The sequence below is a fragment of the Charadrius vociferus genome, unplaced genomic scaffold (genome assembly GCF_000708025.1).
Source record: "Charadrius vociferus isolate BGI_N301 unplaced genomic scaffold, ASM70802v2 scaffold72, whole genome shotgun sequence".
NCBI lineage: Eukaryota > Metazoa > Chordata > Aves > Charadriiformes > Charadriidae > Charadrius > Charadrius vociferus.
The window spans coordinates 8,692,852-8,719,903 of NW_009647830.1; the positions used below are offsets into that span (position 1 = coordinate 8,692,852).

At 36.8% G+C, this 27,052-nt stretch overlaps 1 protein-coding gene across 1 annotated transcript in view; it reads right to left on the reverse strand.

Annotated features, from left to right (window-relative positions):
- Positions 1–27,052, reverse strand: part of PTPRQ (protein tyrosine phosphatase, receptor type, Q) — a 108,986-nt gene that overhangs the window by 74,646 nt on the left and 7,288 nt on the right. Inside the window, exons 5-17 of the mRNA XM_009882671.1 lie at positions 26,331–26,530; positions 24,679–24,928; positions 21,486–21,614; positions 20,579–20,725; positions 18,635–18,807; positions 16,035–16,245; positions 14,117–14,269; positions 13,825–14,004; positions 12,901–13,008; positions 10,114–10,395; positions 7,021–7,203; positions 5,603–5,704; positions 3,160–3,280 (exon numbers count right to left, since the gene is read on the reverse strand). Of these exons, the coding sequence (XP_009880973.1) occupies positions 3,160–3,280; positions 5,603–5,704; positions 7,021–7,203; positions 10,114–10,395; positions 12,901–13,008; positions 13,825–14,004; positions 14,117–14,269; positions 16,035–16,245; positions 18,635–18,807; positions 20,579–20,725; positions 21,486–21,614; positions 24,679–24,928; positions 26,331–26,530 (2,239 nt within the window). The remainder of the gene's footprint in view (positions 1–3,159; positions 3,281–5,602; positions 5,705–7,020; positions 7,204–10,113; positions 10,396–12,900; positions 13,009–13,824; positions 14,005–14,116; positions 14,270–16,034; positions 16,246–18,634; positions 18,808–20,578; positions 20,726–21,485; positions 21,615–24,678; positions 24,929–26,330; positions 26,531–27,052) is intronic.

Sequence of the window (27,052 nt, forward strand, 5' to 3'; positions counted from 1 at the left end):
ACTCTAGTCAGGTCAAAACCCGCCTAGAAAGACTGTGAGATGTAACATTAATAAAACACTGGTATTAGCATAGGCATGAAATGATTATCAGAAAGTAAAATAAGATACAGAAATAACTAAGTTGAATTCAAAAAGTCTGCTATTCCTTATTAAATTAATTTAACCTTTTATGAAAAAAATAGCAGGAAAAAAAGCTGGCTAACATTCCGTTCTTGCAAAGATTTCTATATGACTGGGTGCCCTGTATCTTTAATGGGATTTCATACAGGGATGATAACTTGACAAGTAAAACTGAGTATCTTGCTCCAGGAGTCACTGTGCAGCTCTTCACAAACAAGAGAATGAGTTCTAATTTTAAAAAAAAAAAGGAAAGGCTGAGTCAAAATTATTAGATGGGCTGATTTTCATCCTTTGATAATTAATGAATGTCCCATTAGCAAAGATCCCCATCTGATACTCCTGAAACGAAGTTACATTAACAAACAATTGGAATGAGAAAATGTATGAGAATGAAAAAACTGAATTCTCCCTATTCCTTTCAAATTTTGAGTGGAATGTCTTTTGATATGGGAAATGCTCTTGTTAACAGAGAAAGTTAACAACATTACATTTTTCCCAAACTTCTGACATTTTGGATAGTCATTAAAGAGATACAAAAGGTTGCAGCCGCAGTTATCAAATTCTATAGAAATAAAAGACATCTTTTCCTGGATCTTTGCCCAATATATTCTTAGTATGGAAAAAAGTAGCTGGTTATAATTTAAGAAAGAAAATCCACAGCTTAGTGCTGCAAACACTTCTTCTCTGAGTAACTGCATTCTGATAACAGCTTATTTGCCAAGAAATGTTTTCACAGTCAGGCATAGTTAGGAAGAAGAACAAAAGCTTGGGGTATTTCAAGAAAAGTTGATTTACTGTTTAGAAACAACTGAGACTGCAATGAAAATAATAAGAAAACCCTGATCAAAGTGAGAGCCGTCTTCACAGACAATGAGAAAGAAAGTACCCAGCAGAATAAGCTAAGCCAAGGAATTTTAATGAAAAATAACATTATTAAGTTTTAAATGCGATCTTTCAGAAACTCAGACAAAAGAGGTTCTAAGAAATTGCATACTTTCACTTGACGAAGACAGGTACCATATTTTCTTAAAAATCTGTACCTCAAAGTAGATCTAGTCAGTAATTACCTCACAAAAAATTGCTGAACGGGATAATGCCAAAAGACAATAGCTATATAAAAGTTCAGCAATTTTATTATATGCCTTTAATACTCTAGAATTGCAGGTTCAGTCTTTGCTGCCTGCTAGCACCCAAAACCACCTTTGCCTGCGACAAATTCTACGAAAGATAATAACAATGAAAACATTATGATATTACCCTTTCTATTCTAGTAGTTGTGGATTCTTGTTCCCAATCCATTAAAGAAAGGTTACCAAATTCTCTATAACTGTTGCAATGTATTTAACAGAAGGAATATTTATTTGACCTCTGTATTAGCCTTTCTCTTTCTGCTTTATTGAGAAGCTCTGGGATTAACAGTCTTCCCCAAAATATACTGAATGTCTCCCAAAAGCAGCAACTATAGCACAGCAGTTTACCTCGTCAAATCTCACCCTGCAATGCATTTTATGAAATTGTATAGACAATCCTGTTAAATATTTAAAATGCCCCTCCACCTCCAAGGCAGGAGTGAAGTTGTGGCCCCTTTGAAGGCAACGGGAGTTTTTATCCAGTGTCCTTGCCTCAAGATGATACCTAATGCCTCTCTAATTTTAGATATGGCACAGTAAGGACAGATAAGACAGAGCAAGGAGAATATGGAAGGAAAAAGGACAAGACTTTTAAAAAAAGTGTGTCAAAAAATATGTGGTTGCCTAATTCAAATATTTAGAAAGATAGATCAATTAACAGTTTTTTTAAAAAATAATTCTTACTGACTCACTTGTCAAAATAACAAAAGCAGTAAGCTTTAAGGCAATATAAGGATGAAAAGTATAACCTCAAGTATTTGAGCACAGTCTGTATCAAAAACGTAATCCTTATCATGAAGTAACTATTTCCTAGCTAGAGCATAGTCTTTAATGTTTTTTGTGGCTAAAGAGCACCAGAGTTTGCCAATACAGTAGCAGTAACAAGACAAGCCAAATTTAACTCTTCTGGAAAGAAGAGCTCACTCTTGTTCACTTTATCACCAGCTTAACTAAAAGTTATAATTTAAAAAAAAATCACTAGGAACTGAGGCCAAACCCTAGCCCAAAACTGTCAAGTAACATCAAAATAATAAATGTAAGCTCAGTAGTAGTGTGTTTATAAGGACTGCTCATTTGCACATCTGGTTCACATCTCATAAGGTGCAAGTTCGCATTTGCTTCCTGCACCTTTGTAGTGGCAATAAAACAGTACAGCATAAATGCAATATATTACAAGTGATCAATAAAAAAAAATCTTTTGACTCCCAGTAGAAGTTATAAATAGATCTTTGAAAAGATGCCACATCACTAGACCAAACTATATTATGCAGAGAATAGGACAGAAGCTGCAAGTTTTAAGGGGACAAAACTCTTTTTTAAAGGTAAAAAAAAAGATCTCAGGAGGGATCACAGAAAAAAAATTTAGGTAAAAAGTAAGGATATATAGAAAAAAAACCCAACACAGTAAGTAAAAAATATCTGTTAAAAAATACTTATTTGCTATGAATGTAATAAATACAAAATATAACAGTAGACATAACTGATAGCACATACAAAGACTCTCAACATTGCTTTTATACACTTTCTACAAAAGGAAGCAATATTTCTCTATTTTAAGACTATTTCAAATCTCCTTGACAATTTAGCATAGGCTTGTGCCTTGCCTTAAAATAGGCCTAATCAGAATACAATGAAAATAGCCACCATGCTGTAATTGAAATTTGAATTCATTTTCCATAGCATAACCTTTAGAAAAATGTTGAAAATGTTTACAAAGTATTTAATACCCCAACTTTCAAGTACTACATTATACCTGAATCTGTATATACAAAAGGTTAGTATTTTAAGTGCTGGATGAATATTCGTTCTCCAAAAATGTGTAATCAACACATTGTGTAAGAAAAACCTAACATTCCTGATAGGTTACAGATTAATATTTATCCTCAGAACTACTTCCAGAAAATCTTACCAGACGTAAACTGTGTAATAGAGGATAATTCCATTTGGCTCCAGAGGAGGTTTCCATGACAACTTCACAGTGACACCCGACAACTGTTTTACAGAGAGGGATTCTGGAGGAGAACTCGGAGCTATAAAATGAAAGAACAGGACACAACATCTCGTTAAACAGCTAAGATCGATGGGATACGCAGCATCCTTAAATAGGTTTTTAATTATTTGTGATGGAAAGTGAACATTGTACTACACCAGTACAGTATCCATCAACTAATGTTACGGCGCAGCTTCTTTTCCTTTTTCTGACAGATGATAAAAGAAGATTTTGCATGGTGGTGTTCGAACATCTGTTTCTGTGATTCAATGGAAAAAGTACTTCATGAGAAAACAGAGCAACGGGTAGGTCACAGTGATTCACCTACTGTCCAAGTACGTTGCTGTAAGGTTTTTTTCCCCTTCTAATACAAGCAAGAGCTTTATAGGTATGAACACATGTAAAATACAGCAAAATAGTTCCCCTGAGGAAAAAGAGGTGCTGTAAAGAATTATACAAAGCACCAAAAGGTGGAAAAATGGATAAGCATGGCATTGAGAGATGATAAAAATGTGGGATACTATGCAGCAGTAAAATCTATTCACTTCATCAATTAAGCACCATATTCATGCATTTAACATGTCACAAGTGCAAATATAAAGATAGGCATTGACTGAGACCCTTAAAATACATTTTAAGATGAACTTTACATGACACCGTATCACAATTGTGTAGAGAAACAACGTAAGTAAATGAAAATGTTAGACCATGTTTGATTTCATTCTGAAGTTCATATAAATATTGCTGAAGAAAAATACACCCATGCATGCATAAGTGATCCTGGTTTGTATCAGCACGTTGTTGAGAAGCAAATCTTTTTCTTCATCTTGATTCACAGATATATGTTTGACTATGAAGTAATATTAGAATTACTTTTGTTTTTCACAAATTAAACCAAAGAGCATCATGCACTAAAAATTCAGGTCATAGCTGTAGTCATGCATGAAAATTGAGAATATGAGCATAGCTATTAGCAAATCTATGAAACATTTGGTCTGAACCTTGGAACACTGTGTTCCTGTGAATAAAGAACATGTGGTGTATTATAAATATTGTTGTTTTTCAGTTGTTGTTCCTTCTTTATCTCAAAAGTTGGCATAAAGGTTTTAGAACTCTGTACATTTAAGAAAAAAATATTTTTCATTAACAAAGGTTCACTGAATTCAGTGAATGTCTGTATTTACTAGCGAAAAATGGTGACAGCTGTATTTAGTGTTTTACTTGTTATATTATCCTCAGTGGCTATACAATAAAAGATCTGTCATACTGTGAACGTCATGTGTTTTTGGCATGTCTCTTTCACTCTACAGCTCATATTCAGAGCATATCTTTTGCTGAAGAATAGAATCTACATTGCTCTAAATAAAAATACTCTATGCAAAAGATGGATTTATCCAAATTAGCTGTTCCCAGTGTGCTCCAGAAATGTTACTCTTGAGCAAAGGTTTATTACTGACAGTGTGAATGTAAGTCCATCAACATCTTGGAGATTTGCAAAGATCTACTATCATCAATAGCTGGATCTTAGGCAAGTCAGTGCTCCCTAAGACATGAAAAGAGACTTCATTTGGGAATGGCTGGTGGGATGTTTGTGTCAATACTGTTTTAGTCTAGGTTCCCAGAGACTTTTTCCCTAAGCAATGGAGAGGGACAGACACAGGTTCCTCCAAACTGTGATTCACAGCATGTAAGTTAAGGTTCTGTGCTGAATTTTTTTCAGGATTCCCCCTCCAGAAACTATAGCGTTTAAGTTTCCTCTGCTGATTTGTGACCTACTGTGCTAATTAGCAGAGGATGCAATGACCGTGTTCTCAGCCTGCAGTGAAGAACACTCCCCTGCTCAATTTGGAAGTCCAGTACTACAGATGATGGACTTTGAGCATTTTCATAATATTCATAATTTTACATCTACATATGTGTATCTGTACATGCATCTGTTCAGAAACAATAAAAAAATCTCAAAAAAACCCTCACAGAAATGCCCCTGGACCATTCAAGCTGCCTTTTGGTGGTTTTCCCTTTCTCCAGCTCTCACATGTCTGCAGAACCAAATGCAGTATTTAATTCTACTATGTAGTGTATTAGATTAAAATAATATTAGTAAATTAAGATTCTTCAAATTCATAAGCTATTGGTAAGACGAATTGTCCATGCACAGCAATTGTGCCGTTTCACTTACGTTGTACTGACAAATATATTAAATAACAGATAGATAGATGTGTACGTTTGACTGTAGATATAGATATCAATACACAGATATAATTGCAAAAATAGTATATAAAACCTACACATATCTGACATGAAGTGTAAGATTAGTTTAAGACTATAGGCAGACAATACAGCAGCTTCTGTTCTGACTTACCATCTTCATCAGTCAGTATACGCAGAGGCGCACTACGAGGGCCCTCCCCCGTTGTGGTACTGGCAGACACTTCTACAGTATATTCTGTGTATTTCTTTAAATCTAAGTAAAGAAGAACAACTCAATAAACCAACCATTCAGTGGGCCAAACTGGGTTTTTTAATGGACCATAAGTAGTTTCAAAGTGCTGAATCAGCCCATCTCTTACAATGATCTGTATCTTTAGAGATTGAAATAAGCATTAGGAAAACTTGAACACAAAGTATTCTTCATGAACAAAAGAAGGGGCAAAGTCTTAATTACCAGTTTATACTTCATATTCCTAGAATGCTTTACAGTTTGTCCTTGGCTGTAGTCTGAAAATGTACCCCTTAAGGTACTGAGCTCACAGCATTAACTGCTGTGTGATGCCCCAGTAATAATGACAGAACATAGAAAAAGCTGCAAAGGTGAGTGGAAAGGGAAGTATTTATTTTTATCCAGAATAAGATCAGAAAGATACGTAGGTCACTGCAGTGTTTACTTTGTTACGATTACAGATATGCAAAGAAATCTATTGAAGTTAATTGTACTCGAAACATCTAAAATACAATGAGATACGTGTTAGACTCCATACCGATCGTGGCCCATTCCACCACGTTACTGCTGGACACAACAGGCTACTTCTCAGGACAGGTGGCATATACCTTTATGTAAGGACAAGAAGGAGCACATCCAACCAATGAACTAATTGATGTGCATCAGTCTGCTGATCCCTTCTCAGAACAATATACAGTTGACATAAATTCCAGATCATTATTGCCAATGGAATCCTGGGCTGCATAGGGAAGAGTGTGTCCAGTAGGTCGAGGGAGGTCATTCTCCCCCTCTACTCAGCACTGGTGAGGCCACAACTGGAATACTGTGTCCAGTTTTGGGCTCCCCAGTTCAAGAGGGACAGGGAACTGCTGGAGAGAGTCCAGCGAAGGGCAACCAAGATGACTAAGGGATTGGAGCATCTCCCTTACGGGGAAAGGCTGAGAGAGCTGGGACTCTTTAGCCTGGAGAAGAGAAGGCTGAGGGGAGACCTTATTATTGCTTACAAATATCTAAAGGGTGGGTTGAAGGAGGATGGAGCCAGACTCTTCTCGGTGGTTCCCAGTGACAGGACGAGGGGCAATGGGCACAAGTTGGAACATAGGAAGTTCCGTTCCAACACACGGAAAAACTTCTTTGCAGTTCGGGTGACAGAGCACTGGCACAGGCTGCCCAGGGAGGTTGTGGAGTCCCCTTCTCTGGAGATTTTCAAAACCCGCCTGGATGCAGTCCTGGGTAATGTGCTCTGGGCAATCCTGCTTTAGCAGGGGAGTTGGACTAGATGATCTCTAGAGGTCCCTTCCAACTCTGAAAATTCTGTGATTCTGTGATTATATACTGGCCTGTAATATGTAGCGTCAGAAGAGTAGCGTTTATGACTCTCTGCTCAGTTCCATTAGTCCTCTTGAGATATATTGTGTAGGTTTGTATGATTCCATTGGGAATGGATGGTGGAAAAAATGATAATTCAATTTCCGTGGATGAGATGTTCCTATAGGTTATGTTTTCTGGTGCCGAATCAGGAACTAGAAGACAAAATTTAGAAGATTCCAGTCAGTTTGATTGATTTGTTAAACATTTTCTTAATCTGGTTTAAATGAAACACACTGTAAACATTTTGATTTCTATCCTATTTTTTTTGTACAAAATAAATTTTAAAAGAGGCTGATTTGGCAGATCAAAAACATGACAGACACACGCTGTCACAAGGTAAAAAGAAAAAAAAAAAGATGGAAATCATCTTAACATGCCACATAAAAAAATCTGGAGCATGGCGCTAAACTTTCCTTCTAACACCCCATAGCTATCACTGCAGTCTTCCAAGTTGGCTCTTGTTAGGAGATTTTCCATGTTGTACTGTCATAATTTACACTTTGTATCAGCAACCTGTATTTTCTTCCTTTTCCCTGGGTATTCTATACAAACCGTATGAACGCTTGTATGGAAAAACAAAGGGAGCCTAACATATTGCCATAAGGGCCCTGAGACCATCCCCCCTCCAGCAGTTTTGGCTGCTGTGGCTCAGGGCCAGCTCAGCCAAGGCTAAGTAGCCAAGGGCTGCCTCCTCCTCGCTGGTGACATGTTCCCAGGCAATGCTGCAGTGAGGCTGCAGCCAGGGTTGACCACTGGCATCTGGGAGCTGCTTTCAGCTGGAGCTCCTGTACTTTGTCCCTGTCTCAGCTACATCTTCTACTTCACTGCCATGGGTGTGCTTGGCCGTGGACCCACTGATCTAATCCCCAACTTGCAGACTGATGTCACAGCCTGACCTCAGCTTGGCCTCATCACTACAGACCTGCCCAGTTGTCACTGGGCTGTGTGTGACTTGGTTAGTGACTTGGTTAGTGAACCAAGGCACTGAACCCCCTAACTGACTTTCCTAACTCAACCTCAGACCTGCATCATCAACATGGAGTGTTTGTCAGTCTGGACTCCGGGCTGCCCCTGGCTGCCACCCCCAGACCTGCCCTGCTCCCTCCACTGAGGGTTGGTGGGACAAGTCCTGGCTAGTGAGGCCCCCACCCCACTGGCCTAGGGACGCCGTTGGCTCTTGGCTCCCCATCCATTATGGGGCAGCTGACCCTTGCTGTGTCATGACAATTGTTTTTTGTGTGGATGTGTCTGTCTGTCCCCCAAAAAATGCACAAGTATGTTTTCCATTATCCAAAATTGGTCTGATAGCATAATATATCTTGTTCCAGAAAATAACAACCATACAATAACAGTGCAATTTGCCCAAAAGGTCAAGTAAGGCATGGGTATGCTTTAGGATGCCCTAAAAATTCTTATAAATGTACTAACATTTGATGAAACACCACATTTAAAAGTATAAATAATTTCTGTTTAAGCATCATCCAGAAAGGAAATAAATGCCATGAAGGCAGTGAAATCAGCCCACAATTCTGTCTAATTTCACGCAAGAATGGTAACAGAGAACTCCCAAGAGCTCTTCAAACACACCAGCCCACTAACAGGTTGTGTTTCACTCAAATGCTCTATCCTCCAGATCCTGCCTTGTTTTTATTCTTCTCATCTCAGAAGATGTTTTTGCAGCTTCTCATCTCTATCACAGGCAGCTGGAATTCAAATTTTTGTTTTGAGGATCAGGGGAGTTAGACACTGAGAAAGAACTAACTGCCTTAAAATACAACTCAGACAAAAGATGGATGTCTAAGTTAAAGACAGCAATAAAAAAGGTTATGTCTAGGGGCATCGTATCTGTTTGGCAGGTGCCTACATACCTATGGTATCTGATAAAAAAAAAATCCACAAAAGTAGCACAATGTCTTGGCAGAGCTAGCTTGGTACTTCTATTATGACTACTGTTTCATGCAATCTAAAAACTGGGTGTTTGTGTCCCCATTCCTTAAGAGCTTGACTTGTTAGGCAGGCCTGGACCACAACTACTTCACACAGGCAAAATCAAAGTTCATTCCAGAAACAAGGAGGAGAAGGAGCTCATAGTGATCCCACTGTGCCTTAACAATCAAGGAGCCAGAGCACCTTCCTGCCCCTTCTGAAAGACATCAGAATGTGCATGTCTTTCCTTACTGGGAAAAATGTGATAAACAGCATGCTTAGCTCCAGGGCTATAGCTCTAGGTATAAATAAAGTAGTCAGTCATCTGAGGTAGCAAATTGGTGAAGATGGCAAAAGGCCCCCAAAACCAGATGATCATTATACCAGTGCTACCTGGATATGGTTGAGCCCTAAAGGAAACTAACTTTCATGTCTGCATCCCCAGCCACCTTTCATTCCTGAATCTACAGCATAACCCAAACATGTATTTTTCCATGTAAATCATTATCCTCAGTCTTTTCTCCAATACCTCTCCTGTTTAAGTTCACTGAAAATTTAATGACGCTGCCTGTTACTTATTTCAAGTCTTTTCCTATGCCTTGTTATACCTCTTTAATGCTAATCCTTTCCAATCCTCACTTCTAAATTTACTTTCCTTTCTTGGAAAAACTTCACATACGCTGCTATTTGTTTAATCTGGAGCTTCTCAAAAATATTTGCAGTACCATAAGCAAGGTGCTATTTTGTAGCAAAGTTATCTGTGAATTCTGGGGTTTTTTAACTATTAGGATTGAATTCTTACCAAATTTCTGTTCATAACTTGAATTCCAAGTCACACTCACTATTTGAAACCCTTCCTTTCCTACAAAACATTATTTTTCTTCAAGACACAAGGAATCTTCAAGGACAAATAGTAAAATACATGAAGCCCATACAACTTCCCACTGTTTTTTTCACTTCTTAATTCTCCTTACTATTTCCTTACTCCGGTTTTCTATAGAAAAGGGGAAACAGGGTTCAAACTTACTGCTTCGCAAGGCAAACACGTACTTTTAAAATTAATTAAACTGATCTCCTGGGTGTCAAATGTCACCATAAAGCAGCTGATTGTGGAAAATTTACATTTTTATACTTACCAGTTTCAGAAGTTCTCACCAGAACTGGGAAAGATGAGTGATTCCCATGGCCAAGTCTGGTGAATGCCCTTACAGAGATGTTGTAGAGAGTATATGGCTTCATTTCACCTAGTAATATACTTGTAGATGAGGCATTTTTGATGAATAAATCATTGGAATCACTGTAGAGAACTTCATAGTGAGTTATGAGACCATTAGGCTGCTCAGGTGGTAACCATCTCAGGTTTATTTCTGTTGCAGTTACATTTATTAACTCTACATTCTGGGGTGGGGAGTCTGGTTCTGCAATACAGAAATCAGAGAGAAAAAAGCAACTTCTGAGACTTTCAATTAATTGAATACAGGACTGATCTCGTAAACCTATTGGATCCTAGCATTTAGATATCCTGAAGGTTACCATAGCAGTATGTATAGCCATCTGTACCCAAAGGGCTACAGTCACTTACTCACTCTCCTCCTCAAAGTTTTACCACTTTTTATCTCGGTTAATTTCTGTATTTCTTCATTTTCACAAATAAAACTAGACATCTTTTGGCATCCCAGACACTTTAGCTTTTCTGGAATGTCTTTTCTCATCCAATTACAAATCTATTCAAAATTGCATCTATTATGAAAAAACTCTTCTGTCTACTGCTCTCATGCAGACTGACCCTTCAAAGCTGCTCACTGGCTTCCTTGAATTCAAGTTCTTTAACTTTATAAGAATGCTGTCTTACTGCTTTCTTCTTAAATAACCACCCGTCTTATTTCACTCAACCAACCATTTAACCAGGAAAGGGACTGTACAGACTGTAACTAAACTCCCTTTAGTTTACTGATACAGCTGCTAATTGATGACCGTGAAGACCCCAGTGTAAATCTTGCATGCACTGGTGTGAAGGTAATGCACAATACAAGTCCAGCTCTGGAGTAGCGTGTTGGCTAAATCTACTGGCAACACATGATTTCACGTGACTCCAGTGAACTAATAATGCGTGGAAGTGTTGAAGGAGTGAGTGGGCCGCACTTATGAATAAAATTGGCTCTGAATGTCAACCTTGCTTCTTCTGAAGGCTTCATCACCTCAGCCCTGAAATAACCTGCCTATAAAATTTTAAAAGAATGTAATAAGGACCCAGGATTGTGCAATTCAGTTTCTGTACAAGTACATATATACAGATATTTCAAATTTATCTTGATATTCGTAGGCCTAAAGGTCTCACAAACCATTTTCATTCCTGATTTCTGAGCCCACGAATGAGAAGTGTTAACTGTAACAGATCACACTTTGGATGGCAGGACTGCCCACATGGATATTTCCCATGTGAAGAAGCTTAATTTTAAATTGAAATGCATTTTGCAAGTCATATGACATGGAACAATATTTGAATGCCACAAGCTAGTATCTTCCATCCTAACATAAGTTATCCAAGACAGATGTAGTGAATCTTTTATTTGGAGGTATCTCTCTTTTCAACCAATCAAGAGTTTTCACTCCTAGGTTGGATAGACACATCAATCTCAACTTGAATTACCTCAGGAAAATTAAAGAACAAGAATTACAAGACAAGACTAATTATACATAGCCTTGTAAAAAGGTAGGAATTATAGGTGGCTTTCTCAATAGTTTCATCTAGTCTTGTGGGCATCTCACACCAATTGACGAACTGTTGGCCTGAAACTCCACTCTGTGAACAAATTTCTGTCATGCTCAGAGGCAGAGAATTGTAAATTTTCCAAGAAAAAGATATTTGGGTAGGTAATCTTCTGTTCTTGTGATATGCCTTTCCTCTGCAAAAAAAATCCAACAGCATAGAAGTGTGCAACTTTTTAAAAAATTTATGAGCACCTGAAGTGTCACTGTTTAATTTGACGTTTTGGTTGGTTGCTTGTTCAAATCATCTAATTTTCATAAATTAGCATAATTTTTAATGCTATAATCCTTTGCTCTCTTTTAATCCCACTTAAATAATTAAGTGTATTGTAGCAAATTTGGAAATGAGAGAGAGAAATGACAACTGGACAATTAAATTTTTTGTTACTTTGGCAAAAACTGGAGATAGCTTTCTGAAACCAGCGACAATTAAAACCTAATATAAATGAGAAAAGATACCCTTGACTCTGCTTTGTAAATCAAATTCCTGTGTTCTCTTTGCAAAGGCAAAATCCAGGTACTGCCCGTGTACCTTCATGGATGGAGAGTACCTTGCAAACAAGCAAGGTAGCATTACATCCTACATTAAAACTATTCATCAGTCTTAGAATGAATAACGCCCCAAACCCGTATAAAAACAACTGGACATAATATCATTCTGTATAAAAAACCCTCATTTTATCAGCAGCTTTGCTTATAGACACCAACATGACTTCTGAATTGTTGAAAGCTGCAAGCTGCCATTTCCAGATGCCTCAAAACCAACGTAATTTCCCTATGATAACACTAAAAAAAAAAAAAAAAAAAAAAAAAAAAAGGATAAGATGGAGTCCCAAAGATAATTGATAATGGTTTAGATGGTGTCTAGGAACACATTATTTTCAGTGAAGGAATCTCAGCTCTGCAGCTTTCTTCCCATTTGTCTATCAGAGTTCAATTTAGTTGATTGCTGGTCCTGCTGCAGTTTTCACCATTATTTCTAGCACCTACCTAAAATTGGGCTGACTTAAGTCAGTGACTGATAGAAGACTAGTAATTTCAACATTGATTTTACTTGCACACTTTCTTCCCTTCCTTATGTGTGTGACCAGTCTTCTGAAGAAGCACAAACTTTAAAACAGAAATCAAATCATCGTTGCAAACAATGTATTTACCATCTTCAGGGGTTCTCACAAAAACATCATTCTCTTCAGACAAAGCACTTTCTCCAATTGCTGTAGAGGCTGCGACTCTCATTTTATAATTTGTGTACTTTTTTAAACCTAAAAAGATTGAGAAAAATATCTTGACTATTGGCTTCTTAAACGTACTTTTTTCTTCATAGATACTTATAAAACTATAAAAACATTTACTGGTTTTAGAGGTTTTGATGCACATTTGTCACCTAAAAGACAGAACATGCATAATGCCATTTATTTGGGAAGAGACAAATAGGCATTCAGTCAAATCAATAGATTTGAAATAAGCCAACCAGCTTCACCCTGTAAACAGCTTTAAGAATTTATTTTTCAAAACAAAGACTACATATGTGTACATCCAAATTTGTAGTTTTAGTCTATATGCATTACTCCAATTCGCATAAATAAATGCCTGAAATCTCATGAGGAATGCATTTTCTTCAATTACTGTCAAAATTATCACCTTAAAAGAAGAAAATTATTATTAATGCCAGACAAATACTGTGAAAAAAAAAAAATCAAGCTGAAAAAGAATTGACAATTTAGGAACATTTTTCTATGTGGAAAAAAGAGGCCAAGGAAAAAAAACCAAGGAAAAATCAATTTCACAACTTACTACTCAGTACATTTCACAAATTTCTACTTGGACATTTCACCAATTACTACTCATCTTACCTAGTCCTCTCCTCCCATCTCACATTCCTTACATACCCCTCCCCAGTAGACAAGTCTGGCAGTAGTGTCCCAACTTTGCTTTTACATGCAGCTGTGTTGTGTGTGTGCAAATGGGGGAGATTTGGTCCCCACACCTTGCAAATGGCTACAGTGCAGAAAGCTGGAAAAAATAATTTTGTATAACATACTTGCAATCTTTTTTTTTTAAATCAAATTACACTGTACCTGTCATAAGTAAGCTGTTGTTTGAAGTTATTGTACGGAATGCTCTTTTTGTATCCAGTTCCATCGCATAAACAGTATAATGGATGATTTTTCCATTGGGGTTTGCTGGAGGATCCCAATACAGCAAAACAGAGGAGGAGCTAATATTCTTGTAAGATATATTTTGTACTGAGCTTGGAACTTAAATGAAAACAGAAAAATATGGCAGTAAGCAAACAAATGATTAAAAAAAAATTAAAATGTTCAGTGAAAAAAGTCATGTATGTTAACTTATATCAGAGTTACATTTTACCTTGTTCACGTGTTCTGACTGTGAGAACTGATGGCGGCCCTTCTCCAACAGCAGTGAAGGCAGACACACTGATTGTGTAGTCTGTGAAAGGTACAAGGCCCTTTATAACATACGACAGTTCTTCAGCCAAAATGTTAATGGTATACCGATTACCTGTAATTAAATAGAGAGAAATAGTTACTCATAAACTCTTTTCTTTTTTTTTTTATTCTAATCTCACTTTGACGTGGTGACTTAGAACTATTTTATCGCAAAAGAATTAACTTTCATAGCAATTACAAAAATATAAAAAAAAGTTTACACTCCATCTCTTAACTCAAAGAGAGGGTATTATAGGTCCACTTCCATGTGTACAATCCTCTCTGCTTTTCAGAGGTCTTGTATGAAGTATAGAATTCCAACAGTAGGAATAATGGATAGATTGGCCTAGGTGAAAGAATGAACGGGTCAGAACTAAAAACATTAGGTTTATACTGACAGCTGTGAGCAAAAAAATTTGAGAGAAATCTCCAAGGAACTCAGAAAAGGCTTGTAGATGGCCTAGTCTCCCCAGTGACTTCAGAACCATGGCTCCTAGGTTATTGGGGCGTTTGGTTTTGTTTTTAAATGATTTTTAATTAAGACAGACGATTCCCTCTTCCGTGCCCTCCTAACGGTGCTAAACTGACTATATTTCAAATGGCTCTACTCATGGATCCCTTCACACTCGTATTTTTTAGCAGAAGAGTTGTGGTCAGCAGAATGAAGACGACACACATATGCCCACAAAGAGTCTCTGATACATCAGCAATAAAGTTCAAAGTCAGCAGCGACCCAACTGTGATAGTCAAAGTCACCTGTTACAAAGCTGCCATTATGCTACTGCAATATGAAAACATGGGGGTGCTTCACATAACTAAGTATCGGGCTCAGATTTTTCCAAGACTAGCGCTAAAATGGAGGCATGGAAAAATCAGCAGGTCCTGTTGAAAATTTGGCTGTCAACTTTAGCTACTACAATAACTACTATAAAATAATAATAATGTGCTAGATTACAATATACTCCATCTGAAATCAATTTTTCAGCAACACAGACATTTTTAGCAACTCAATACCTCAAGCTGAATGAGTCTGTAAAAAGAGGATTCACATTTAAAGCACTGTATGTTTCTCTGTATGAAAAGGAATATTCTTCAGGACTAACATAGTACAGAAAAAATCCACTGTAGTTTAAACTAATGGATTAAATTCTGGTTTTAGCTATTGGTGTATGTGGAGGAATTCGGCGACTTTAATTAAAAAAGAAAATCAAAAAGTAAAAACTTGACTTTCTGCCTGCTATTCAAAGCTCTCACTGTAAAAATTTAGAGTGGTATTTTAAGTCCCCGCCTGTCAACTGAGGCCTGCTTAATGATTTGTAAATATCCATACTTGGTAAAGAAACACTGGTCCATTGATAATACAGAACAAGTGTACACACTAATGACATCACCATGTCACGGGGTCATCTCCACCTGTTTGTCACCCATATAGCAAAGTTGTAACTTTTTGACCTATTTACCTTCACTGACATTTGAAAACCTATTAGTCAAAAGGCTTAGAGAAATCAAGGTCTCTGAAGGGCTTGGAGATATGTTAATCCCTGACAATCACACCTGCTTTGGCAACTGTAATAACTGATTGTCTATGCAGCTTGGCTGATGGCTTTCGGGAGCTCCTTTCACTAGGAAGAAGGTCAGCTGGGTGACAAGGGGCTAGTTCCTGCCTGTGTGGCATTCCCATTTGCTTCAGAAGGTTATTTGGTAGTAAAAAAATCCGACTCCAGCAAATGACCCATTCAAAATTTGCTTGAACCATGTGCTAAAGATCATATCTGGGACAGTGATGAGGGTCCTTCAGAACAAAGGAGCAGGTAGAAAAATATCCTGAAATATCTTACCCAAAGCAGAGTGTAATTCTGCAGCTCTGTGTACAGCAGGCAAATTATCACTAGATACACTTGTAAATATTACTGGGGAAGCTGTCTGAATGCTGGAAAACATTTCAGCTGAACCTTCATATAATTCATTAGTTGTTTCCATTGAATTCCAAGTGGGAGAAGGTTTGATGTTTTCATTTACCACATATGGTTCCAAAGAATCAATCAAATACTAAAAATTAGAAATATAAAAATAAATCACAAGCCTCATAATCACTAAATTATTTAATTAAATTTATGCATAATATCTAAAGTGTTTGCATATTTGTGCATACATATACACACAATATATAGAAATGTTGGCATACAAACATTATCTTTCATTACAACAATAACCTTGTAAAATACAGTATTTCTCACAAAAAAGATCAGCTGCCAGTAACCTAAACCTTTTCTTCATTTTTCTTGTTTAAACAAACACCACATTCTTTTTTAAAAAATTCTTAAAATATGGGTTTTATAGTAAAATAGCAATTTCAGAGCAAGGCCTTTAACTTCATGTAATATAATGCTATATACTTGGAGTTATATTGAATAGACACATGTTTGAGCTTGGGAGATTCCATTTGCACTAAGTATGTTCTGAAACAGGTTGCAGGCACTGAAAACGAGACAGCTTCAGATGCCCCTACTAGGCCCTGAAGAAAAGGAGTAACAGGTTGACTAGATCGCTGAGAGGGAATAAGGGAAGAATGAGAAAAACAGAAGCTAATGAAATAATGGGGAGAGGGAAAATAAGGGAGTATATATATGAAAAGGGAGAGTGAAAGGGAGGTAAGTGACATAGAGGTCCTCAGAAGGGGCAAGAGACAAACCTTGGAAGGGATGGCAGGAGATATAAGGGGAGCAAGAACTACAAAGAGAGGAACAACAAAAGCAGAAGAGAAAAGAGACAGCCTAGAGAAGAGGTACAAAATGGTATGTAAGCACTAGACCATTATGCCCCTTCAGAATCTGGGACCAAATCCAGGACTCCAGTGTCTCTAAATTGTTCTGCTGTCATCTGTGAACACTCCCCACTCACACATATGGCCCACTTCACTGCCAGAAAGAGATGCTTTTACAATGATGTAACTAATACACATTAGCTCTCTCCCTACAGGCTCTGGGTGGAGAGAGGGCAAAGCAGCTTTTTTACTGCTGTAGCGAAGGGTATTAACCACCGGCAGAGATGCAGCATCAATCTCACCTAAGTACTAACAGGTAAAAGCTATATATGCCTCATCTTCACCAGCATTTTAAAGCAAAAGAGTACCCCATATGGAAATACTTTTTGCCTCTGGGATTTTTCACTTATAAGATAACAGCCTTTTATTGAGTACCATTAACACTGTGGATATGACAGTTCATGTCCTGTAGATGCTCTGAGCTTGGGTCAATGGCATTCTAAATAAAGTCATGTTTGTTATGGTTTGGGGTTTTTTAATTAGAAAATTACATTCAATAAACTGTAAGAAAGCAGCAATGATGCTAAACTAAGAACTCAAAAATTAGGAAATGCCATCATTGTGCAGACAATTTTCATTTTTTCTGTGTCTGTACTATGATACAATCTTTAATTATAGAGTTAGATACTTTCAATTTCCAAGGATGCCTGCTTGGTTTAATGAATGGATCCTTATCCTCTTTCTTTTTCCCCCTACTTCTTATTTAATGTTTGGCTCCAGGGCTCTATTTAATGTTTACCATTCAACTTGAAAGCAAACTCCTTCATTGAGCTGTGCATCAAAAACTTAGATTCTGCATCAGATCCAGAGAAAGACATCATTATCTAAAAAAAGGAATTACTCAAACTTCGGGCTCCTATGTTCAAAATTAAGACCAAAAAGCCCGACCTCAGAAAGTACTCAATCCTGAGCTGAATGTTTGTTAGGGGTCCACAGTTCTGTGCTGCATGCTCCAAGCTGCCCCATCTAACACGTAGAGCACATCAGCACCCAATATCCAGATGCTAGACTGACTGACAGCTTAAGTGTCCTAAAAGATTTGATCTAGTAGATGTGTGCAGATATCCTTAATATACAACCATAGCATGGAGTTCAGCATGTAGTATCAGACACGTAAATCCAAGGATACAAATGGGGGCAGACAGTCTAAGGGTGTTTGCCTTGCAAAGAGAGCAGTTGACCAGCCTTGAGAGATTTATGTTGATTTCATTTCTCCAGAGTATTCATATGCACATCTTCTAGGACTTTGCCTGAGTAGCTATGTATCGATCTAGGCATCTAAATCTGTACTTGTCAGGTCACCCTATGCTGCAAAGACCTCAGGAGCTAGAAGGAATAGTAAGATTGTGGGCTATGGCTTTCTGCCTTCAGTAGCTAAGAAATTCTGGATCATTTAATCAGAATTATTTATTGTTTTCATGTTGTGGAAGCAGCATTATTGGAATCTCTTTAAAACCCAGCCAGAGAAAGAGGGTAGGATGAGAAAGGTAGTTTTTAATGAGCCATGGCTCATCTGTGGTGGCTAATTCCACATTCTTTACCTATTGGATAAGGCAGAGAAGCAAAATTAATCTAGCAAAGAAATCCATATTAAAAAATAAAAAACCTAAATACCTTATTTTTTCCTTCAAGAATAGTGTTTTCCAGAGTCACCTCTGTTTCCTGCACGTGTACTTTAACTCTATACTGGGTAATGATTCCATTTGGTTGTTGTGGCTTCCTCCAAACAATTTTTATATATGTGGCTTCCACTTCTGCTAGATGTAAATCTGATACAACACCTGGGACTAAATATTCAAGAAGAAACTTGATTTAATTAAACATCTCTGATTATTGCAAGCTTTTTCAGTGCTGTGTGCAAAGTACAATAGACGTTTAATCAAATTTCACATCCTTATCTTCTGAGTTGCTCCCGTGCAGGTAAAGAGTTACTTCACATGTTTTTTTAGGAAACAAGTTACAGTTCTAAAAATATGCACACAGTTTTTTGACATATATGACATATGTACAAATATGGTCAAATCCTGAGATAATGTAAATCAGTATAACTCTACTGAAGTCAGTGCACTGGAAGCAAGACGACCTTTGCTAGCTTACTATATGGACCTCACTGAAATGGAAACCGTGATTCTAAGTTCATCAAAACCATACAAGAGCAAAGTAAAAAGCTGAAAAAAATGAACACGATACACGTTGTTCATTTCACTTTTATAACAGGTTTTGGTTCAATTTCTCCTTTAACTACACAGTAATGCCAATGCTGTGCTTTACAGAGGACTGCCAGAGATCAGGAACATTTATATTCAATAGAATGATATTCAGATTTTATATGAAAAATAATTTTTTTCTAATATACCACAGAAAAAGACAAACTTGAAATTACTTGCATAATGAAAGTTTGTAGATTTGGCATTAAAATGAGATGTTCTGTGTCACTCAAAAAAAAAACCCCAACCAAACAAAAAAAACCCCAAAAACAACAACAAAAAAAAAACCCTAAACAAACAAACAGAAAAAAAAACACCACCAAAGTCCCCTTTGGCTTCTGACAGTGAGTTTAGACAGAAGATGAGCATGGCTGTACAGAGGCAGGCCATCTTTGGAAATTGTCTCCGAAAGCTGACAAAAGCAGATACTTTGAATACTTCAGGAAAGAATACAATAAATAAGGACAGGTGCTCCTCCTGCTGTTACACCTTGACAGCAAGCATTGCAGCAATCACTGATTAAGAGGTTTTCTAAATTTGTGTTACGTGGCATGAACACAACACAAAAATAACCATCCTGAAACTGCCTGCCTGTTACACAGTGATTCCCAAATTTTTCTGGTTGCATCCTCAGTTGCAGACCAATAACCCTGCACACTCTAACACACATATAAGATAAAACTACATTTCTATAGAGCAAAGGTCTCTAACCTGGTGAGCGGACTATTGAGAGCCAAAACTTCCAAATGACAAAGTAGATGGTTCAGGGGCAGAACTAACCACTTGATTGCCCCGGGACAAGCTTTCGATATTGGGTCTGCCTCAGAGCTATGGTCCCTGGTGAAGTTGGCTCCATCAGAAACTGGCATGGGGCCTTGGATTTGGTGAAAATTAAGTTAAACGAGATGTTTAATAAGAAACATTCGGGGCAAACAAACCAGCCGCAGGAGTGGAAGGCAGGGGCGCCGGGGGAAGCCTGCGCTGTTCTTTTCTCTTCCACTTGCTGCCATCTAACGGATAGGTGGGGGGCCTGCAACTTAATTACCGTATTTAAAAATAACCACTTTCATTGAGGCAGAAACCACGTTTCTTTCACGCTCTCTGAACGCTTCTGATAGCAAGTAAATTTAGCGACAGCGTATGTACTCGGGAAAAAAAAAAAAAAGAGAGAAATAAATCTACATAATAAATTTTCAGGTAATTTCTTTCATTAGCTTATTATCCCTCTCTTGTAAAACTCTTCTGACACACGCATTCTTTCCTTTGCAAAGTACCTAAAAGGCTTTGAAGGGAAAACTGAAGCCAGTTATCAGGTAAAGCCCATTTACTTCACTTCTTTATGCTTACTTACCATCTGCGGGAGTGAAAACTGTAAGGTTAGTCTTTGGCCCCACCCCAGCACTTGTCTCGGCACCAACGTACACGTCGTATGTTGTAAACGGCACAAGGTTACTAAATACAAACTTATGATCTTTTGTGCTGTTATCCAGGATATGACCTAGAATGAAAAATAAAGAGATCCTAGCTCAAAAACAAAAACAGTCCATTATTTGCTTATACTAAATATAGCCACATTGCAGAAAAATGAAAAGCCAAGTTTAGTTGTGACAAAGCTAGTTTAGCATCAACCTCATTGGAAATAATACTGAATGCCTGAAAAAATCCACCCCCAAACCATTTGAAGAAGATATGGGGTTTAAGAGGTGGGTATTTTTTTAGTATAAATTCATTTCTATTGCTTTTCCAGTGTGGCCCCATAAAAACATTATTATACAGCTCATTAACTTCTTACTTAACTACAGGTAGTCACATAATTTCTTTATATATACATGTCTCCATTAAAAAAATTACAAAAGCATCAAAACAGACTCATACAGTTAATTGTATATTACATGGGAATGAAAATCCTCCAGAAATCTTTAACGGAAGAATAAAAGATGAAAGGTAAGGTACAGAATGATTTGGATATATAAGCACCCTAACTGAGCTGCAAGCTTAGTCTGCCATCTCTCTAAAAGAGTGAGGAAAGTTGGTCCACTCCACTCTTAAGAATATATAATGTGAATTTTATTGCATACTCTTCCTCATGACGGACAGACTTTTCCCTTAAAAGCAATCTAAAATCTATTAAGACATCTAATAGTAAAAAGCACTGTTTTCACATATCATTCTTGACTGGCAGGGACACTAAGAATGCAAGGGTAAGGAAATAATCACAAAAAAAAGAAAAACAAATAAAAACATCAATTCGGACTTACCAGATGGCCCATACAGCTCAACCCTGTAACTAAACTTTCCTGTTACTATGGTTGGTGGGTCCCACATCACTGAGAAAGACTTTGCTGTAATATTGCTCTTGGCAAAATTTTGTGGTGGATCTTCTGGAACTTAAACAATATTGGAAAAAGTCTTTGAACATAAAATAATTTACATTAGGATTTCCAAGAACCACATATCAGACAATTAATTTTAAATGTAAACATTCACTGTTCTGAAGGGAAGCTATATTAAAAGCACATCTCATTAAAATGACTTATTTTTATTTCATTTCTTTTGTGGTAATGCTCGCAAAAAGTATCAAGAGAGCTGGCAGTATGCAAATAATCCTTAAAAGACAAGATGGTCAAATGTGATTGTGATGCTCAGCAATACAGAGCTCACATCGGGTACCTTTTTCTTCCTTGAACAAGTTCTTTTTTCATATAGACAATGCCTCATATTGAAGATTTCTGACAGCACTAATAATATACATTACTATCCAAAAAGATAAACCAGGAAACATTTAAGCTTGAAAAACATTGCATACTTGACTAATTTTCAACTTTCATGAAACTACTCACATAAATTAAATTAATCCTATACGCAAGTGATTATGGAATCTGATCCCTGTCCTTTCAAAAGTATTCCTTACTGTATTGATAATTTTATGAGAAATTACTATTGAGATGAAAATCTGAATCCAAAGACAACTAAAGGAGGTGAAATTTTTTACATCCATATAGAGTAAAAACAAACCTGATTTTAAAAAATGCTGCATCCCCAAGAACTTATGGAAAGTGCTTGATATAAATTTCTATGAAAATCAGGTCTTAATATGTCATGTGTGAGATTTAAGCCAATATGGAGATATAGACTGATCCTGTAAACAAATACGCAAGTGAACTAACATACTACTCTTAAATATCGTCTTTTGTGAAAACTACTGTACAAATGAAAGAAATCAAAAATCCTGTCATTCCTAAAAGATATGCTATGGATTGGTCAGTAGTGACTACTTAAGCAGTCTTAGTAACACAAATTGCATCAGCTACAACTGCATATAATTCTTAAGTATTGCCTTAAGAGTCCACTTTTCTTTTTCAAGGTTTAAATCTTTTTCTCTTTGTAGAAGTATCTTCCCCTAGACAGCCATCCCAGCAAAGGAAATATTTACATGCTGGATTTTAAAAAAATATTTATAATGAAGCATTTTAAAATGCTTGAAAGTAGTAGCCTCTTTTTCAAAAATCAAAGCAAGAAAAACAACATCTTTGTCAAGGACAGAGGAGACCTTCAGCATGGCTCAGAAAATTCTGGTTAGAGCGGCAGAAATAATTTTCAACATTTTAAAACGGAACACCAATCAGCTATACCGTAGAGACATATATCACCTTCTTCCGCGTGGCGAAATGGGCATGAAAACAACTCTGTGTCACACTTCTGTGTGAGCTGGAAAATGGTATTTGAAATAAATGCACTCTCCATCCTCCCACCTGCTATCACAAACTATAATCTTATCAATTCCTCTCCCTCAAGCCTCATCTCAGACACTCCAGTGGAGGACTGAAACGCGAGGGTCTGGCCATATGAGAAACTGGTAACTTGGAGGGGGCGGCTAGTGTGACGCTAAAGAGATTCTTGTAAGAATGAAGACATTTGGAAAAGGGAAATGGATTTCAGTAATTACAGAGAGACTGGATGATGGTGCTTGATACCGGAGGGGGGATCTGTTACAATAATTGCAAAGCAACACTACTAAATCATTATTTTACTATACAGGCTATATAGATAAATACAAACTATAGCATTTAAGAACACTTTTCCCACTGCAGCAAAATAAAGGTAAGAAAATAAAAATAATGAGGCAAAACACCTATTAACTCATAATGCCTTGCTAAGAAATCGTCAACCATCTCTATGGCCAGCCTCTGAACAGGCTCCTTGGCACACAGGCGTGCAGGACTGACTCTCAGGGGAGCACTTTAACAAGCTCATGAATGAATGCTCATAAGGTGAAGATCTAACAGAGGTGGATCCAGAAGCTTGGGTGTGACAGTGTGCTGCTAAGAGGAAGGACTTGCTGAGGCTTGGGCCATGAGGGCTGACTGTGGATGTGCTCTGGGCTCACAACACTTCCACCAACACTGACCAGCAAGACAACCTCCCTTTTCCCAGACCATGCTTTAACAGATGAACACTGTCTGTACAGGCACTCAGCAGGCAAGGATTGAAGGTCTTATCAAACAAACCCTAAGATGTTAACAGCACGAAAAATAAACTGGAAATTAGTCCTGAGATCGTTTCATTTGAAACTATCAAAAAACTTCATTAACCCTAGACAGAACAGCAAACTAAGGATATTTTAATTCTAGCAAAGCAATTCAAATGAACAGTGCTAGGAGGGAATTAAATTTCCTTTCATCTGAACAGTGCTATGAATTCTGGATGTATGAAAGGGAAACCCAGTAACACTCAGCTGTGTCAGGCAAAAGAATGATGTAGTAGCAAACAGAAAGACAGAATAACGTTCCTCTAGAACACCTTTTTGGTATGGCTCTATTAATAATGGTGCCCACTACTTCAGCCATTATAAAACTCCTGCTCCTGGACAAACTCCATTTCCAATTCTAACTTCTCAGTGCATTGCAGGTAATCCAAAAACAACTTTCCTAGTGTTTAAAGATTTCTTCAGCACCGAACAACTTTCTGCAATAGGTCCAGATTTAGGAACCATGGAACAGGAGTTTTCTTTATACTCCTTATTTTTCCACGAAGACAAAGAAGCTTTAAGTGCATTGCTATGTACACAAGACACATACTTTTTTAATACATGCCTGACACCTTTTCTCTTCATCTGTATTTTTAATTCTCGTTCCATTGTTCCCTTAATTTCAGTTCTTAAAATATCCTCAGTTTTTCATAAAATTTGATCTATCCTGACCATACTTTGGTATCTTTGACTTTTAATAATAACTGAACTCCCACTCACTGTACATTATTAGATACATTAATAGTTAAATACACTTTCAGTTGATTCCATCAGGTAAAATTAAGTAATCATGTAAATACAAGAGCGTTACACAGATAAAAACAGATTTGGACTGAAGTATCTTGCAACATAACTTGAAATTGATATTTTGAAGTATTCATATAAATCTGAGAACTTTATTTCCATTTGAAAGCAGTATATACCTGATTCTGGTGTCCGGACAATTGCACTGTCAATGTAACCTGCTTCAGTGGTAACTGCAGAGACTTCAAAAAGATAGGTGGTATATGGCCTGAGGTTAGTTATAATAAAACTAATTGGTTCATTCCAAACAGAGCTCATTTGACTCGGTGCCTCTGTACTTGGTATAACTGTAGTCCGTGAAGGAATTGTGGATTTGCCAAAAGTAGTTGATGGAGTAGTAGTACTCCACAAAAATGATTCACTGTTATCCTATAAAGACAAAATATGAAACATGATAAACTGCATCTATAACCTGTAATTGTAAATACATGTAGATCAAAAAAAGGCAGACCACCTTTGAAATAAAATTACCCAAAATTGCTTCTCCTTTTTATTCTTCAATCTCCAAATTTAGGTTATCATTGCATTAGTTGGCAGTGCTAGTACATCCTGTTAGTGACATTATTATAGTTTCCTGCCTTATCTCAAAAATTCTCAAATCTGACTGAAGAGAAGCAACTCTCCAGGAATCGTTTAGTTATTCCCAGATTCCATTTTCAGCATTCAGTCTCTCTCTTAACAAAAAAAAAAAAAAAAAGTCCCCTAGTGAGGTCCTTCTACATCACATGTGTGTTGTATGTATGTATATATCCATATATAGCATACATCTATCCATATATAATGGATAAGACCAGACAAGGGCTTCCTAATCCATGCTGTCAGGAGATACCTCTGAAAAACTGCTAGATATTACAATAACTAATGCTTATGATTCAGTAGGTGGCAGCGTCCCTTCTCAATGCTGAATTAAATCAGCCTTATGCTGGGAACCTTCACAATGCCTAAAATGATTTTCCAAATAAAATCTGAAACCAAAGTCTTGATATCCTTTGTAATTTAAAACTGCACTTTTCATTAAAGTACTAAGCTTAGCATCCTAAAAAAGAAAAAAAAAAAGAAAAAATAAAAAAAGGAAAAAAACATCAGGCAACTTGACATCCAAGTAATCACAATACTCTGCTCAGAATAAAGAGGAAAAGGAGAATAAGGACTGGAAAAGAGAATTTTCTTCAAGAAATTCTTAAAGGTATACATGGGTTACAGGTCTGAATCCAATGAGCACTCAAAATTCGGAAACTTTTCAGTAAATGCTTATTTTAAGAAAACTCAGACTACAAACTTTTTTTTTAAAAAAATCACTCTGCTGAGTGGGTCTTTTTATTTTCATATGAAAAATATTTAAATAATATTATAATGTGATGCACAGAATAAAGCATACATTTAAAATATGAAAAACATTGTCATACTATATATAAAAATATGATATTAAGATTACACTATGTCTGCACTGACAAAAAAAAAAAAAAAGCTGAAAAAATTTCAAAATTATCTATTTCATCACCTTCTGTTAAAAGGACACCAAATTGATTCTTTCTTAACATTTTTACTTTGATTAAACTGAGCTTTTCAAGGAAAAGTATTCCATTTAAACTATTTTGGACAGAAAGGTTTTTCTTCAACCAATATATCCTGCCTTGGGCCTAAGTTTGTAAAATATTTGGGATTGTTCTGAAAAGCAAGCCTCCAAATTTTTTATGTCTCAAAATTCAAATGTAAAACTATATTCTGTGGCTTGAGTCTATTTCTAATTTAAAAGGTTTATAGCACTTACATTACATTCTGGTAACCTCCCAGACAGAAGGTCCTCTACTTTAACCAAGACATCTTTCACTACAATTCCACTTCTTGCATGTTTCACACTAATCTTGAAACTAGTTATCTTTCCATTTGGTTGCCGAGGGAGAAACCAGATCAGATTTACAGCTGAATAATTTAAGGCTTCAACTGTGAGATTCACTACTTTACCTGGAGCTTGAAAACAAAACAAACAAAAGCAGTGAGACATACTTTCCTTCTCAGCACTGGAAAAAAAAAATATTTTTTTTTTTTTAATTGCCACTTCTGGCTTCCAAACTCTGAAGCAAATAAATAACAGTCATTCACAAACACATGTAAAGTAGCTGATATGCAACCAGCTCTTTTCCAATGTAGTTTGAGAAATATAATTATTTCAGTCTCATAAGAATATAGTAATTGGTTTGTTCAACTTAAAAATATTCTTCCTAGAAGCAACTCATCTACTGTGTCAGAAGTAGCAAATTTTTGCCCAGTTTGTTTGTTTAAGAGCATATGACAGCCCTGGGTGTTTTATTTCACATTATCTATGTTCATTTTTCAGCTGGATATAGATTTTTGGTAACTTTAAATACCTCAACTTAATTTGAAAATTTACTACTACTACAGAATTGGTGTTCTTTGTATCAGTGACTGTTTCCAGGCCCTTTTGTCAGAGCACCTCTATTAATCACAGTACAAAGGAATGGGATGCAGCAT